Consider the following 12,498-nt stretch of genomic DNA (forward strand, 5'->3'; position numbering starts at 1 on the left):
AGTACGACCGGAAGTGTATGATTTGACACATGTATTGACGAGGTAAACACAACAGAAACGTGTGCATGCATCGGCAATAGAATACGGTCAAAGAGTTGTGATTGATCTTTATTTGTGCTTGCAATCTGACAGAACAGAGAAGTTTCATTGTAGACTACACATTACATAATTCTACAACATAATGTTAATGCTGCATGGCATCTCTTACAACAACACCGAATCGGCGATTACAAATAACACGCAGTCCAACAACAATAGTGACGACAAATACACTGCCTCATAGCTACACCGACACAAGCTGTCAAACTTAACTCAAAACCAGCTCACCTAGAAGTCTATTTCTATCAGTTACCTCACTCTCAATGTTAAAACAACATAAAAGACACCATCATAACTAGCAGGCTGAACAAGTACGACGTATGATGCAAGAAATCAGCTCCACTCGGAGTGCTGGTGGCGGTTGTTTGAATAAGACAATTGTTGTCCACCTCGTACTCACCAAACATTCTATTTCCAGTTACCAATGATGACTCGAAATCACTCTTCAATGTATTGGCAACAGTGCCTATAATAGTATACATAATACATTGCTGTGTATGAAAGCAATGATCTAGATTACTAGTATAACTGTCTGTCAGTTATAATCCACCTTGTTCACGCTGATGTTTACATAGTCTCACTTCAGCATCATACTGGTGTGGTGCTCAGTCCATGCAACTTAGACCTCTCAACTCTTCTTCACACCAAATCGTGAGACTGTCTTTTTAAATGACTACGTCCATTAAACGTGTTCCAAAGAAGGCGTGGTTATCAGCCGATACGTGGCCTTGTTTTACATTTCTGTGCCTCCAAGGCCTGGCCTCGAACTTCCAACGTTACTTTTACTGCAGGAAGATACCCCAAAATACCCATGCAGATACAAGCAAGCAGAGCCGTACGGAGAGTCTAGTTCAAAGAATCTGCTATCTCCGAAAAGACGGGACTAACTAGTCTGTGCAAAGCAACTGTCAGAGTGTCTCACAGTAGGCTTGTCAGGTTAAAGGACTGGCAATCGTGAGAATTGGGCGCAAATCATGAGATCGTGAGAGTTGAAAGGTCTGAACTTAATTTCTACCCTAGAGCTGATCATGAGACTGTTGTGCATGGACAACAACAATTTAAGACTAATATCCATTCAGTCTGCTTGTCAGTTCATGCTGGCTCTACGTACAGTACAAGATTATTTATCATCAATCTGAGTTACATACCAAGGACGGCAAATGAGGCACTAGCACACACGTCTTGAGTGTGAACAGTCAGATACATCACATCTGCCGTTTGAATACCAAGACCACTAGCAATGGCTTCTTGAATTTTCATCCTACAAAAATATTTAATACAATTAGCAATAGACCTATATATGCTTCCTGACAAACCATACATACTTGTTAACAGTAGTCGGTTTCATAAAAGTCACAGCATATGGTCGATAACCATCAGGATAAAGTGTAGCACAAACAAGACGAGGATCACCAGCATTAGGATCGTGGATTACAATAGAACGAAAAGCCACTGACCAAGAATGCAACAATATGCCAAATTTACTTCAAATGCTTCACTATGTGAAATACAGACCTGAGGTTGGACCAAAAAGAGGGAGATCTATGTCTTGACTCAGCTGTCTCCCTTTGTTGCTGGATACAGATTCAATTGTGTATCTGCCATGTTTTCCGCTTAGGTCGCCTAGCTCACATCGAAGCTGGTTCTGTTTATTACAGTCAACTAAGTAATTTCCCTGTAGACATTAATATCTTGACACTGCTATGTTGTAATTCACACAACTACATCACGTACCATCAAATATACATTATGAGGATTGTAATGACCTCCAGTGTAACCACCACCACAGTTTGCTCTTCCATTGTCGGCAAATCCTGCCGTAGGAGTCTGATGGATATGCCAGTTGTGACCAGTCGTCTACAAGGACAAAACACTGAAATAGCACAATCACTACCAACTGAAAATGATGCAGTACAACTTACAGCACTCCCAGTTTTACGAACATCAATATCAACTATTGTATTTGTCAATTGTCCAGTACTCAATTGCCACTGTGTCTACAAATACAACATATGTTTGAATGTTCTGTGTGATGTGCGTAACTGACAAGACCATGCAGGTACTAACCAGTCTGATGAAGCCACTGTACATACCAGTAAACTGTGCTACACTTGATTTTTTAGTCGTGGAAACGTCCGATGGCACCATTGGTTCAAAAGAAGCACATTGCCACAAAGTGCCATCCGTGCGATGAATTCCAACAGACTGTCCCAAAATCCCAGACCACCCATCACAACGTAGATTGGGACTAAATTTACTGGTATCAACTGACATCTTGCTTTCTAATGATTCCATTCCCAAGAGATCACCAAACTGATCCAAGTGATCTCCAGATCCAGTACAACTATTACCGTCAACTGGATAGGAATGTATATCGAGATCGGTTGCTTGTCCATTTAGTCCTGTCAAACTCACTTGAAGCGTAGATCCACCTTCACCAGGAGTACATCTTACATATCCTTTAATACTTCCAGTAAAATTAGCTATGACACCAAGTCGACGCTCAACATTGCCACATGATAAACGTCCCATGGAGTCTTTAACAACCAATACCATGTTAGAAATAGCTTGAAGCTGCAAGGTGGTATCAGTAAAAAACAATCTTTTTCCTTGCCCTTGGTTAATTGTCAAACGGCCATGCCTAGTAGAAAGGTCTGCGTCTGATCGTAAAGATGGAGGCGAACTGAATGAAGAGCAATTGTATGAGTTGGACAGCTAAAATTCAGAATTGAAACATTTACAATACTACAGTATGTATGCATCAACAAGAAAAACAACTGACTTGTCCACTGGCAAAGTACCATGTGTAGTTGCCTCTACTAGCTGATCCATCATTTGAGTGCAAATCTGCTAGAATGGCAACGTCATATCCCATGCCAGTGCTACTGTTCACCACTTGTTTGAACGACACCAATCCACCTACAGGTGAGAATAGCTTCGCATAAAAGTTTATCTCTTGCATATCTTTATCAAAGTTGGGTCTAATAAGACCACAGGCTAATGGACCTCCATCGCTTCCGTACATAACCAAAGAGCGGCCAATAATACTGTCTACACCACTCAGATACCACTTGCTATTGAGAAAATTGGTAGTTTTAGCTTCAAAGTTTCCAATCACACCTGCAGAACATAACCAAGATGCATCAATAGCATGCCAAGTGTAAAAAGAGAATTTTGTCTTTACGTTTACTATAGATTTTCACTTACCAAGGCGACGTATCAAGTCACCAACAGCACAAGTTTCTTTGTTCATCATACAGCTACTGCTATAGCTTGCTGAATTTAAAGCACCAGTTGGATCGTACACATCTCCAACATCTGATCCAGTGCAACTGCTCTGGTATGAAGGAGGCAGCTGGTGTACAGCAATCGTAATGTTACTCAGTTTGACATCATTTGATGAGTTGAATGATGTGAATTGGAAAGACACCATGCCACTTCCCTTAGTGCCAGTTATGTCTACATTTGCTGTTATACCTCCTGCTTCGATAGTTACAATTGCAGGGGCTTGGTGTAATGACTGAACTACTGAAAAATTATATTCAATTACACAAAAACTAGCAATAACATCAGTCAAAAGCAAAATAATTGCAAGCTCCTTTGTCATGCAATTATCATGTAACAAATACCTATCTGCAACAGTTCAAGACAGAAGAGTATTGAGAGATACATGTATATACTAGGCCATGACTACTCAATGTGAAGTGCACATGCAGGTTGCCATATACAAGCTCTAGTTTCATTTGACACACAGACACACGCGCGCGCGCGCGCACGCACACACACACACACACACACACACACACACACACACCACGCACGCACGTACGCACGCACGCACGTACGCACGCACGCACGCACGTACGCACGCACGCACACACACACACACACACACACACACACACACACACACCACGCACGCACGCACGCACGCACGCACACACACACACACACACACACACACACACACGCACACACCACGCACGCACGCACGCACACACACACACACACACACACACACACACACACACACACACGTGCAGACTTGCGCAATACGCAACTGTACAATTCGCGTATGTACAGTCTACAGAACCCTCTCAAGACACTCACGTAAAGCAGTACGTCAGTATACATGAACGTAGATCGACGTCGACGTAGTACGGTACAACCTCCTCTACACAACAACAACTCATCCCTGTTTACATTACATGGCGGGTAGGATTTCGGCAAGCACACTGCTTCTGATCCTGCATAAGCAAAGCGATATACTACCTTTCCAATGTCATATAGTGCAGTTTTGCCAAATGCATCTTGTCTAATTAATCACCTCTCTTATTTCGGAAACTCTCAATCGGCTAGGACAGTAATTTCCCTAATGATAGCTAATTAACCAGCACACAAAACTACGTCATTTGTCTTTCGTGGATTTGAGAGGTCTGTCGTCACACACCGTACACCACTGGAACGACTCCACCCAACGTGGGAGAGCGGTATTCGCCATGCCGCCAACTTCACACACCTGTTAAAGATGCACGTGTCTCGATACCTTCGATCCTGGACTAGGCGATTGGTCTAGATTTGCCAGCGTGTTGCGAGAACAGAACAGTGGGACTGCTCTCGTCGAACTGCAGCGCAAGGATTAGTCTCTACGGGCTAATTTCGCCCTCACCCGCAATCCGTAGATCGTAACATCACCTTTACTGCTCACCTGACACCAACAGGTAGAGACTCACGAGAGTCACCAGTTGCGACATCTGGATACACGTTCGAGATGCTCTTCACGCGAACGAGTTAGAGAGCGTTGTGATTGGTTGGGTACGGACTGCTCACGTTCTTCTCACGTTACTTATCGCACCACATAATCTCTACACCTCCTACGAACAAATGGTTAGGCAGGTGCTATAACTGTCACCTTTCCACGAACGACTTCAACAAACGACTTCACGTTAGAATTTGAGACTCACTTCACTACCGTCACTAGACGGCTAGGAACCATCGAGCTGTCTAGACGCTAGCTTGCTCAGAAAAAGCAAAATTTTGTGTGTTAGACTTACTATATAGATACAAACTCTCTACGGAGGTTTGCTAATACATCAACTTAACAAATTTAAATGGCTATTTAGATGTCATTTACTGCATTAATTAATTAGCGTTTGCCACGTGAAAACTCGTTAGCCTCGAAGTTCCAGACCGTCGCCCAAATGTTGCGGTGTCGAAGATCCTGGAATGTACATAGAGACATGGATGGAAATACAGGACGGACACAGTATGTAGATCTGGCTACGCGAAATATGACACATTGACAATTAGGAAGACTCGAGACTAGGTTAATTAAATTTGTTCCTACTCTGCTCTACTAACCTGGACAATGCCATTTTTTACTTTTGCAAGAAATGTCCACTTATTTTATCTTCTAAATCGCTTCTAGACATTTCTAGCCTGTCGTCAAGCTTACGATTGAACTAAATTATTTGGTTATAAATAGACTGTTAATTAAGCCCTGTATTCAGTGTATGAAACGTCCATTCAATTTTCAATTTTGGTTTTGGAAATTGGATATTAATAAAATGGTCTTCAATAACTGCTAAATCAATTTCTTAAATAAAATGAAAAAACAAGAATTAAATTTTGAATTCACATTGGCAGGAACCATTTTTGTTTGCAATTGAAAATTAAAAATCGATTCACATCCGGGACCACGTGAATGGCGCCTTGCGGTAATTGATAACGCTCTTAGTTTAATTCATTAATTAAGGCGGTGCTGTGTTGCCGTAAAACCTAGATTCTTGTAATTATGTTAAATCTCCGAAGTGTCTAGAGAAGTGTTCCCTGGAATTTGCGCTAGATAAAAATGTAAATGCATGTCTAGACAACGGATGAAGACAAGACAATGGATCGATTGAACAAGAACTCTTTCCATGCTGTTCAGTCCGACAGATATACTAATTAGCTACATCAGTTTAACGTTTATCTGAGCGGTCTGCTATACACTTCAATTATCACTTTTGTGTATACGTAGGCATTGCGTTGAGTAATTTGTGCTACAAAAAGCTGATCAACCTAGCGCCTAGAGCAAGTGCAGGTACAGCGTACTTCCCTAGAAAATTCTGTAAATCTTTACCGCTTTTTTACTAATTTACCACTATTATTTAATTAAGTGTGTGGGCGGTTTGTTTGTCAATGTGTGACAGTCACCTAGAGTGCACCTAGTATGTGCACTACGGTACAGAGGTGCCAAGAAGATGCTGCCAAGGCGCCTATACATTACCCAACCGGAAGCCTACTATTTTCAATTTTCATTTTAGAACAAAACGGAAATGAACATAGAACACTAAACATTTGTTTTTCAAATACTCAGTCTTAAATTTGGATTAATTGGCGTTACAATAGCAATTTGTGCTGTTTCTTTTTCTGAGATATTCTAGAAATTTCTTATGTCAAATTTCAATAAATTGAAAATAAAATTTTATGTTGTATTCAATTATCAATTTTCAATTCAAATTAAAAATTGAATAAACGTCCCATAGATGCAAATATCAATAAATTGAAATTCAAATTTTAATGTTGCATTCAATTTTATGGACGGTCCACACTGGCAACTGGATCGCGATCCGAAGCTGCTGCAGACACACGACTTGGCACAGCTTACTGTATTTGCCCGCTCGATTCACTATGGGCTATAGTTCGTAATGTCATATCTAATTAATTAAGGCTATTCATTAGTTGTGGGCTTACCTAGGCTAGTGTGACGTCGCGCACGTCGAATCGTAGTAAAGTGTCGTTGTCTTCTGGATTCTTGCCGATCGAACCGGCGAATTCACTAGCGCGCAAATTTCTCTAGAACGGCGCATCGGATCTCGTGCCCATTGCCTGACCTCGGACGGTATGTACGAAGCATGTCATTTGTTCTGTCATCGCTACAGTAGGAGCAATGTATTTCCCATATCCGGGTCTTTAAAATACGATTACCCGTGCATGCTCGTCGAATAGCTGCCACGTTAGCTACACCCGTTTCCTGCAACGTCGGCGTCTTCGAAATGACGGCGTAGAATGGAACTGTCGAAATAGCTGCAAGATAGACATAACTTGTTCACATATACGGGTTACAAATTATCCGGGAGTTTGTGCTGTCTCCGCGCAACGACGTATGGGAAATGACGTGGTTGGAAGATACATGTACGTAGGAAGTTTGTGCTAGTAATTTGCTCGACAAAGAACGGGCAAATTAGCTAGCAACGGCAGCAACATCTTCGAAGTGACGACGTCCAACGATGTCGAAAGTTTCTAGCTGCGGTCTAGACGTAATTTGGTCTGGTCACACAGATTATCCAGGATTTTGCATTTTTTCCTCCCAATAACTGGCTAGAGCGGGAATTTGTGTTAGCAGATTGCATGAATTAGCTGACGTACAGTACCCACTTCTCAGTGGAAACGTGGCCACGCCCTGAACGTATATAGAGCGTTTTCACGTGACGTCGCAATGCCGAAAGTCGCCATTTTTGTGTCCAACCTGCGCATGGTTCTTGTGCACACACACACACACACACGTACGCACGCACGCACGCACGCACGCACACACACACACACACACACACACACACACACACACACACCACACACACACACGCGCGCGCGCGCACGCACACTCGTAGCTCTGAAGCAACGGTGTAAACACAGCTTCATTTACTAGTGTATAGTCATATATAGAGTGATGCTTCAGGGGAAGAAGAAGAAACTGACACAAAATGTTGAGGAGCTCAGCCAGTTAATTCTTTGCTGGACGTTCCTACAGACGATCAGATGTCAGCCAGTGACTTCGTCAGTGTTGACTCAGATGCTGAAACAAGCCACTCCCTGACTAATGAGGAAATTGTGGAATTGGTTACTGCTACAGATATGGACGATAGAGACGAAGATGAAGATGATGACAGTGATCCACCACCTGCTGTCACCTTGTCTGATGCACTTGTTGCAGTTCACACTATAACAACCTTTATGGAACGAGATTTCCTATCTTTCAAGGATGAGACTCGTGCTGTCCAATCTTTGCATAGTAAACTGCAACATATTAGTGTTGTACGTGTCCAGCAACCGCCAACGTAAAATTGATTTGTATTGTAAGTAACCACGTGTCATTATGAGTTTTATCAGCAGATTAAGAGCTTCATTCTTACCTTTCCCTTATAGGGTACCTGGAAGATCGGGGCTATACTGAAGGTTTTCCCTGGATAAAGGAAACATCTATCTATCTATCTATCTATCTATCTATCTATTGCACTTCAGAAAGGCAATGCTAAAGTTATTCTAAGGAAGCTGGAAAGACTAATTTATGCTTTTTCTTCGCTTGACCTTGCTTTCACAGACGTTCAGTCTTACGTTCATTAGAATAGACAGCAGTTTTCATTAGTCTTTTGTGCTAGAGAAAGAAATTATTCAATAAAATCTATCTATCTATCTATCTATCTATCTATCTACAAGCAATTTCACCATCCAGGAGGACAACGTCCAGATGTCATCCCCTTGGTACATGAACATTTTGGGAGATGGGGCAAGGAAGCCATTAACTTCCTCAAGTCCCTAGGGGATCGCTCCAAGGATGAATATGGTCAATACAACAAAAAGGATTTTATGTCAGTGTCTAGACGCCGGATTAGCGTTGCACTTCAGAAAGGCAATGCTAAAGTTATTCTAAGGAAGCTGGAAAGACTAATTTATGCTTTTTCTTCGCTTGACCTTGCTTTCACAGACGTTCAGTCTTACGTTCATTAGAATAGACAGCAGTTTTCATTAGTCTTTTGTGCTAGAGAAAGAAATTATTCAATAAAATCTATCTATCTATCTATCTATCTATAACTTAGATAATGAGGTTTGATGTCGGATTATCCGATAATCCGACACCCTCGCTAATCTGACAAAAAGCAGCCAGACCGACGTGGTCGGAATAACAAGGTCTGACTGTACCCTATCCGGCAACGGAAGAGTCAAAGAAGACTGCATCAAAAAAAGCATGCAGCCATCAATTATTTTTAAGTAAGTCTGGTTAAGGTCAACAACCGGATTGACCGGAGAATGGAATTTCCTGCGGCTCCGCTACCTAGTGATTTGCTTGCACTCCACGGTACTTTCTCCACAGGTTATTCTAGCTAATTAGCTAACCTATATTGCTCGCTATATTACGAAATGCTAAAATTGGTCAACGTCGTTTGCACTGAATTGGTCTTTTAGATTCTATTGTCATCGAAATGCCATTTAATTTGCAATTGACCATCGCAGCGAGCCATGAAAACATTTTTGGCACGGACTGTAACAGTGTTTCCGCTCCTTCATACGCACACTGACGGCACTCAGTGCAGCAGCTTGTTTGTAACCTGAAATTTATAATATTTACTTAGTTAGATGTATACAAACTGCGAGCTGGAAAAGTAGAAAATGGGCGTGGCTTTGCATGTGAGAATTAGCCGTGGTTTTCAGCCTAATTATTAGCCCCCTCAAACATGAGGACCACGCTACGCCGGTGTGTAGTACTATTGGTATTATAGTTGTTGGATGTTCCAGCAGATCAGGGCGCGATAAAGACATGTCTTTCTTCCGTATTACTCTACCGGTCGTTCTAGGAGGAAGAACTCTAGGAGCGATAGTTGAGCAGTGCTAGCTAGCTAGAAGAGACGGCCAAATAGCAGCGATTTCGCAAGAAGACCTAACAGAAACCAAGCTGGTAAATGAACGAATCTTTGTAGGCCCTTTAGTTTCGGCAGACCAGCCGATCTGTTTGATGAACTGATCCAGACTGTTACCAACGCAGAATCAAAGAGACGCGCAATTGCAGACGCGCAAGAGAGGTTTGTTGTAGCAATCGCATTGTCAATTTTCTTCTGTTGGCTTTTGACAGATGGCATATCTAATTCTTTTACTGGTCTGTAAGGTTTGTCCTTCTGAATAAATTGGAATGGCGCCTCTATTGTGTGCAAATTAAGTATATATATGCATGCTTCAAAGAACAACCGAATACAGCAACATGTGTGCAAGCTTCTCCAAGTCCAGCCATGCACGCGCAGTTGCAATGTGCACGACATCTCCTGTCTTAATTCTCACAAATCAATCACGAAGTGAGGTGTTTTATTGCATTCTTGAGAATGAGGAACCTGTAAAAAATTTTCAGACTGTGGGTGTCTAATAATATTCTACACTTACAGGACTTACTCTACAGTACTATAGCACAATGCTATGCTATTCATGTTACATTATCATAGCATGTTCACTTTCTTTACATTTCCAAGTATGTAGCACAGACATTGTCACACAAACAATTAGTGAACATTAATTAAGAAGAAAACTTGGATCTCATTTCAGTCGATTGTCTACCAAAGACTATTGAACTCTCACATTAGATTGCAACATATATGACTGTATTCTCTTTCACAATCCTCTCACCTAGAGCTGACAAAGATTGTCCGACAGGATCTAAACTGTAGGTGAAATTTAAACTCTAACAAAAAATCTTTACTATAAATTACCACATAATTACTACTGAGGTTTCCACAACACTTCTAGCTTCCACAACATGCGCACGGACATCTTTCACCCAGCCAATTCTAGACTGGTTGTAGTAAACTTCCAAAGATTTGCATTTGCTGACTCTAAACTGCTTGGCTGTTATGAAGCTCGTCTGAAGGACTAAATAGGAGACAATATGTCCGAACTGTAGACAGGAGGAAACGTGGTGTTCTGTGTAGTGTATTGCGCGTCTACGTACTACGTACTGGTTGTTAGTAAAGGGGCGTGGCCTATAGCTCTACCATTTGATTGTCCTGATTACTTGGCACTTGCGCGTCCGTTGTTGTTGTGTTCATATAATAAGCTGAATAGAGTATCTAAAGGAACTCACTGTCTAAAGGACCCAGAAACAATAACAAGTGGCGACGAGGATCGAATGATACTTTGCTTGACCGTGTCTGCAGAGGTACGGTTCGGTGTAGGCCGAATTGAAGAGATCGACAGTAACAAGGATTACTGGGTCGAATACAAGGAGCGACGCGATCAATCCTTTAATTAAGGCAAATGGTCTTGACAAGGAGGCATTAATTGTCACTGGTGTTTGGCGTAAAGCGTTTTCACCACTAGCTAGATGACAGGAAATTTGTTCTTATCACTGATCACAATCCGCTGACAACTATTCTGGGTCAGAAACAGAAGGTACCATCGATAGCAGCGGCACGGCTACAGAGGTGGGCCTTACTGTTATCTGCATACAAATGCGACTTAAAGTATCGAGGATCCGCAAAAACATGGGAATGCTGATTGCCTATCGAGGTCGCCTCTAGATAACTGTGTGCCAAATGAGGTGAGCTCAGCAGAAGCTAGGAAGGTGAATCTCACTCAGCTTACAGCTCTTCCTGTTACTAGCAAGGAATTAGCAAGAGAAACCAAGAAGGACCTATTGTTGTCCAAGGTTTTCAGGTATACGATGCAAGGCTGGCCTCCCACAGTAGGATCCGACTTACTACCGTTTTTCCGGAAACGAGTCGAGATATCGATAGAAGATGGTTGTCTTTTATGGGGAATAAGGGCAATAATTCCCTCTAGCTTGCAAGACCAATTCTTAGATGAACTCCATGTATCCCATATTGGAATGGTCAAAATGAAAGCATTAGCTCGACAGTACATGTGGTAGCCGAAGATTGATGCTGCTATAGAGCAACAAGCAAGGCCTTGTCAGGCATGTCAAGTAACTGGAAAGTTACCTTCGCAGGTAACCCCACGTCCATGGAACTGGCCAAGCAAACCATTCCAACGCATTCACGTGGATTTTGTGGGACCATTCATGGGTCACATGTTTTCGTTAATAATTGATGCGTATTCGAAATGGCTGGAGGTTTAGAGAATGTCCAGCACAACCACTGAAAGGACAATCGACGTGTTTCGAGATGTTTTTGCTCGATTTGGCATACCAGAAGTGCTTGTTTCGGACAATGGTCCACAATTCGTTTCAGAAGAAATGGCAAGATTTCTTCTATCAATGGGAGTAGAACACATGTATTCGGCACCCTATCACCCACAGTCAAATGGGGAGGCAGAGAGATCGGTACAAACGTTTAACTCATGCAGCCATGAAATCTATGAAAGGGGGAGAAGGAACATTGTCTCAGAAGTTAGCAACACTTGTATCGCAATACCCCAATGTCACTACAGGAATCACCCCTTCAGAGTTGTTTCTGGGCAGGCGAGTTCGTACTAGGTTATCTTTACTGGCCCCGGATATTGCTGCCTGCAAGAGTCCGGAAGAAGCAAGCACAGAGCACTTACTCTGATGTGAATAGAAATTTTGAGGTAGGAGATCCTGTCTGGGCTAAGGCCTATGGGAAGGGTCAAGATGGGAGAAAGGTTTGATAACCAAGAAGC

The 12,498-nt window shown here is 42.2% G+C and overlaps 1 protein-coding gene across 3 annotated transcripts; it reads right to left on the reverse strand.

Annotated features, from left to right (window-relative positions):
- Positions 1 to 95: 95 nt before the first annotated feature.
- LOC134187802 (uncharacterized) lies at positions 96 to 4,911 on the reverse strand. 3 transcript variants are annotated; one of them, XM_062655973.1, is made up of 10 exons: positions 4,808 to 4,911; positions 3,307 to 3,627; positions 2,882 to 3,219; positions 2,167 to 2,814; positions 2,022 to 2,096; positions 1,834 to 1,956; positions 1,615 to 1,774; positions 1,425 to 1,551; positions 1,248 to 1,360; positions 96 to 565 (listed from the first exon to the last, which is right to left on the reverse strand). In XM_062655973.1, the coding sequence occupies exons 1-10, from the start codon at positions 4,851 to 4,853 to the stop codon at positions 366 to 368; spliced, it is 2,151 nt and encodes a 716-aa protein (XP_062511957.1). In that variant the 5' UTR covers positions 4,854 to 4,911; the 3' UTR covers positions 96 to 365. The 3 variants fall into 3 exon arrangements, with proteins under 3 accessions (XP_062511957.1, XP_062511965.1, XP_062511949.1); XM_062655981.1 differs by having other exon boundaries at positions 3,307 to 3,624; positions 4,808 to 4,903; XM_062655965.1 differs by lacking the exon at positions 4,808 to 4,911 and having other exon boundaries at positions 3,307 to 3,891.
- Between the last annotated feature and the right edge of the window lie 7,587 nt (positions 4,912 to 12,498).

This window comes from Corticium candelabrum, chromosome 1 (genome assembly GCF_963422355.1).
Source record: "Corticium candelabrum chromosome 1, ooCorCand1.1, whole genome shotgun sequence".
NCBI lineage: Eukaryota > Metazoa > Porifera > Homoscleromorpha > Homosclerophorida > Plakinidae > Corticium > Corticium candelabrum.

What these genes read in the sequence shown, in the direction of transcription:
- LOC134187802 (XM_062655965.1), bottom strand. Translation starts at nt 3,706, where the DNA reads ATGACAAAGGAGCTTGCAATTATTTTGCTTTTGACTGATGTTATTGCT. An exon ending in ACAGTGGCTTCATCAGACTG is followed by an intron (nt 2,097 to 2,166) that starts GTTAGTACCTGC and finishes TTGTATTTGTAG; the next exon opens with ACACAGTGGCAATTGAGTAC. An exon ending in TTCGTAAAACTGGGAGTGCT is followed by an intron (nt 1,957 to 2,021) that starts GTAAGTTGTACT and finishes TTGTCCTTGTAG; the next exon opens with ACGACTGGTCACAACTGGCA.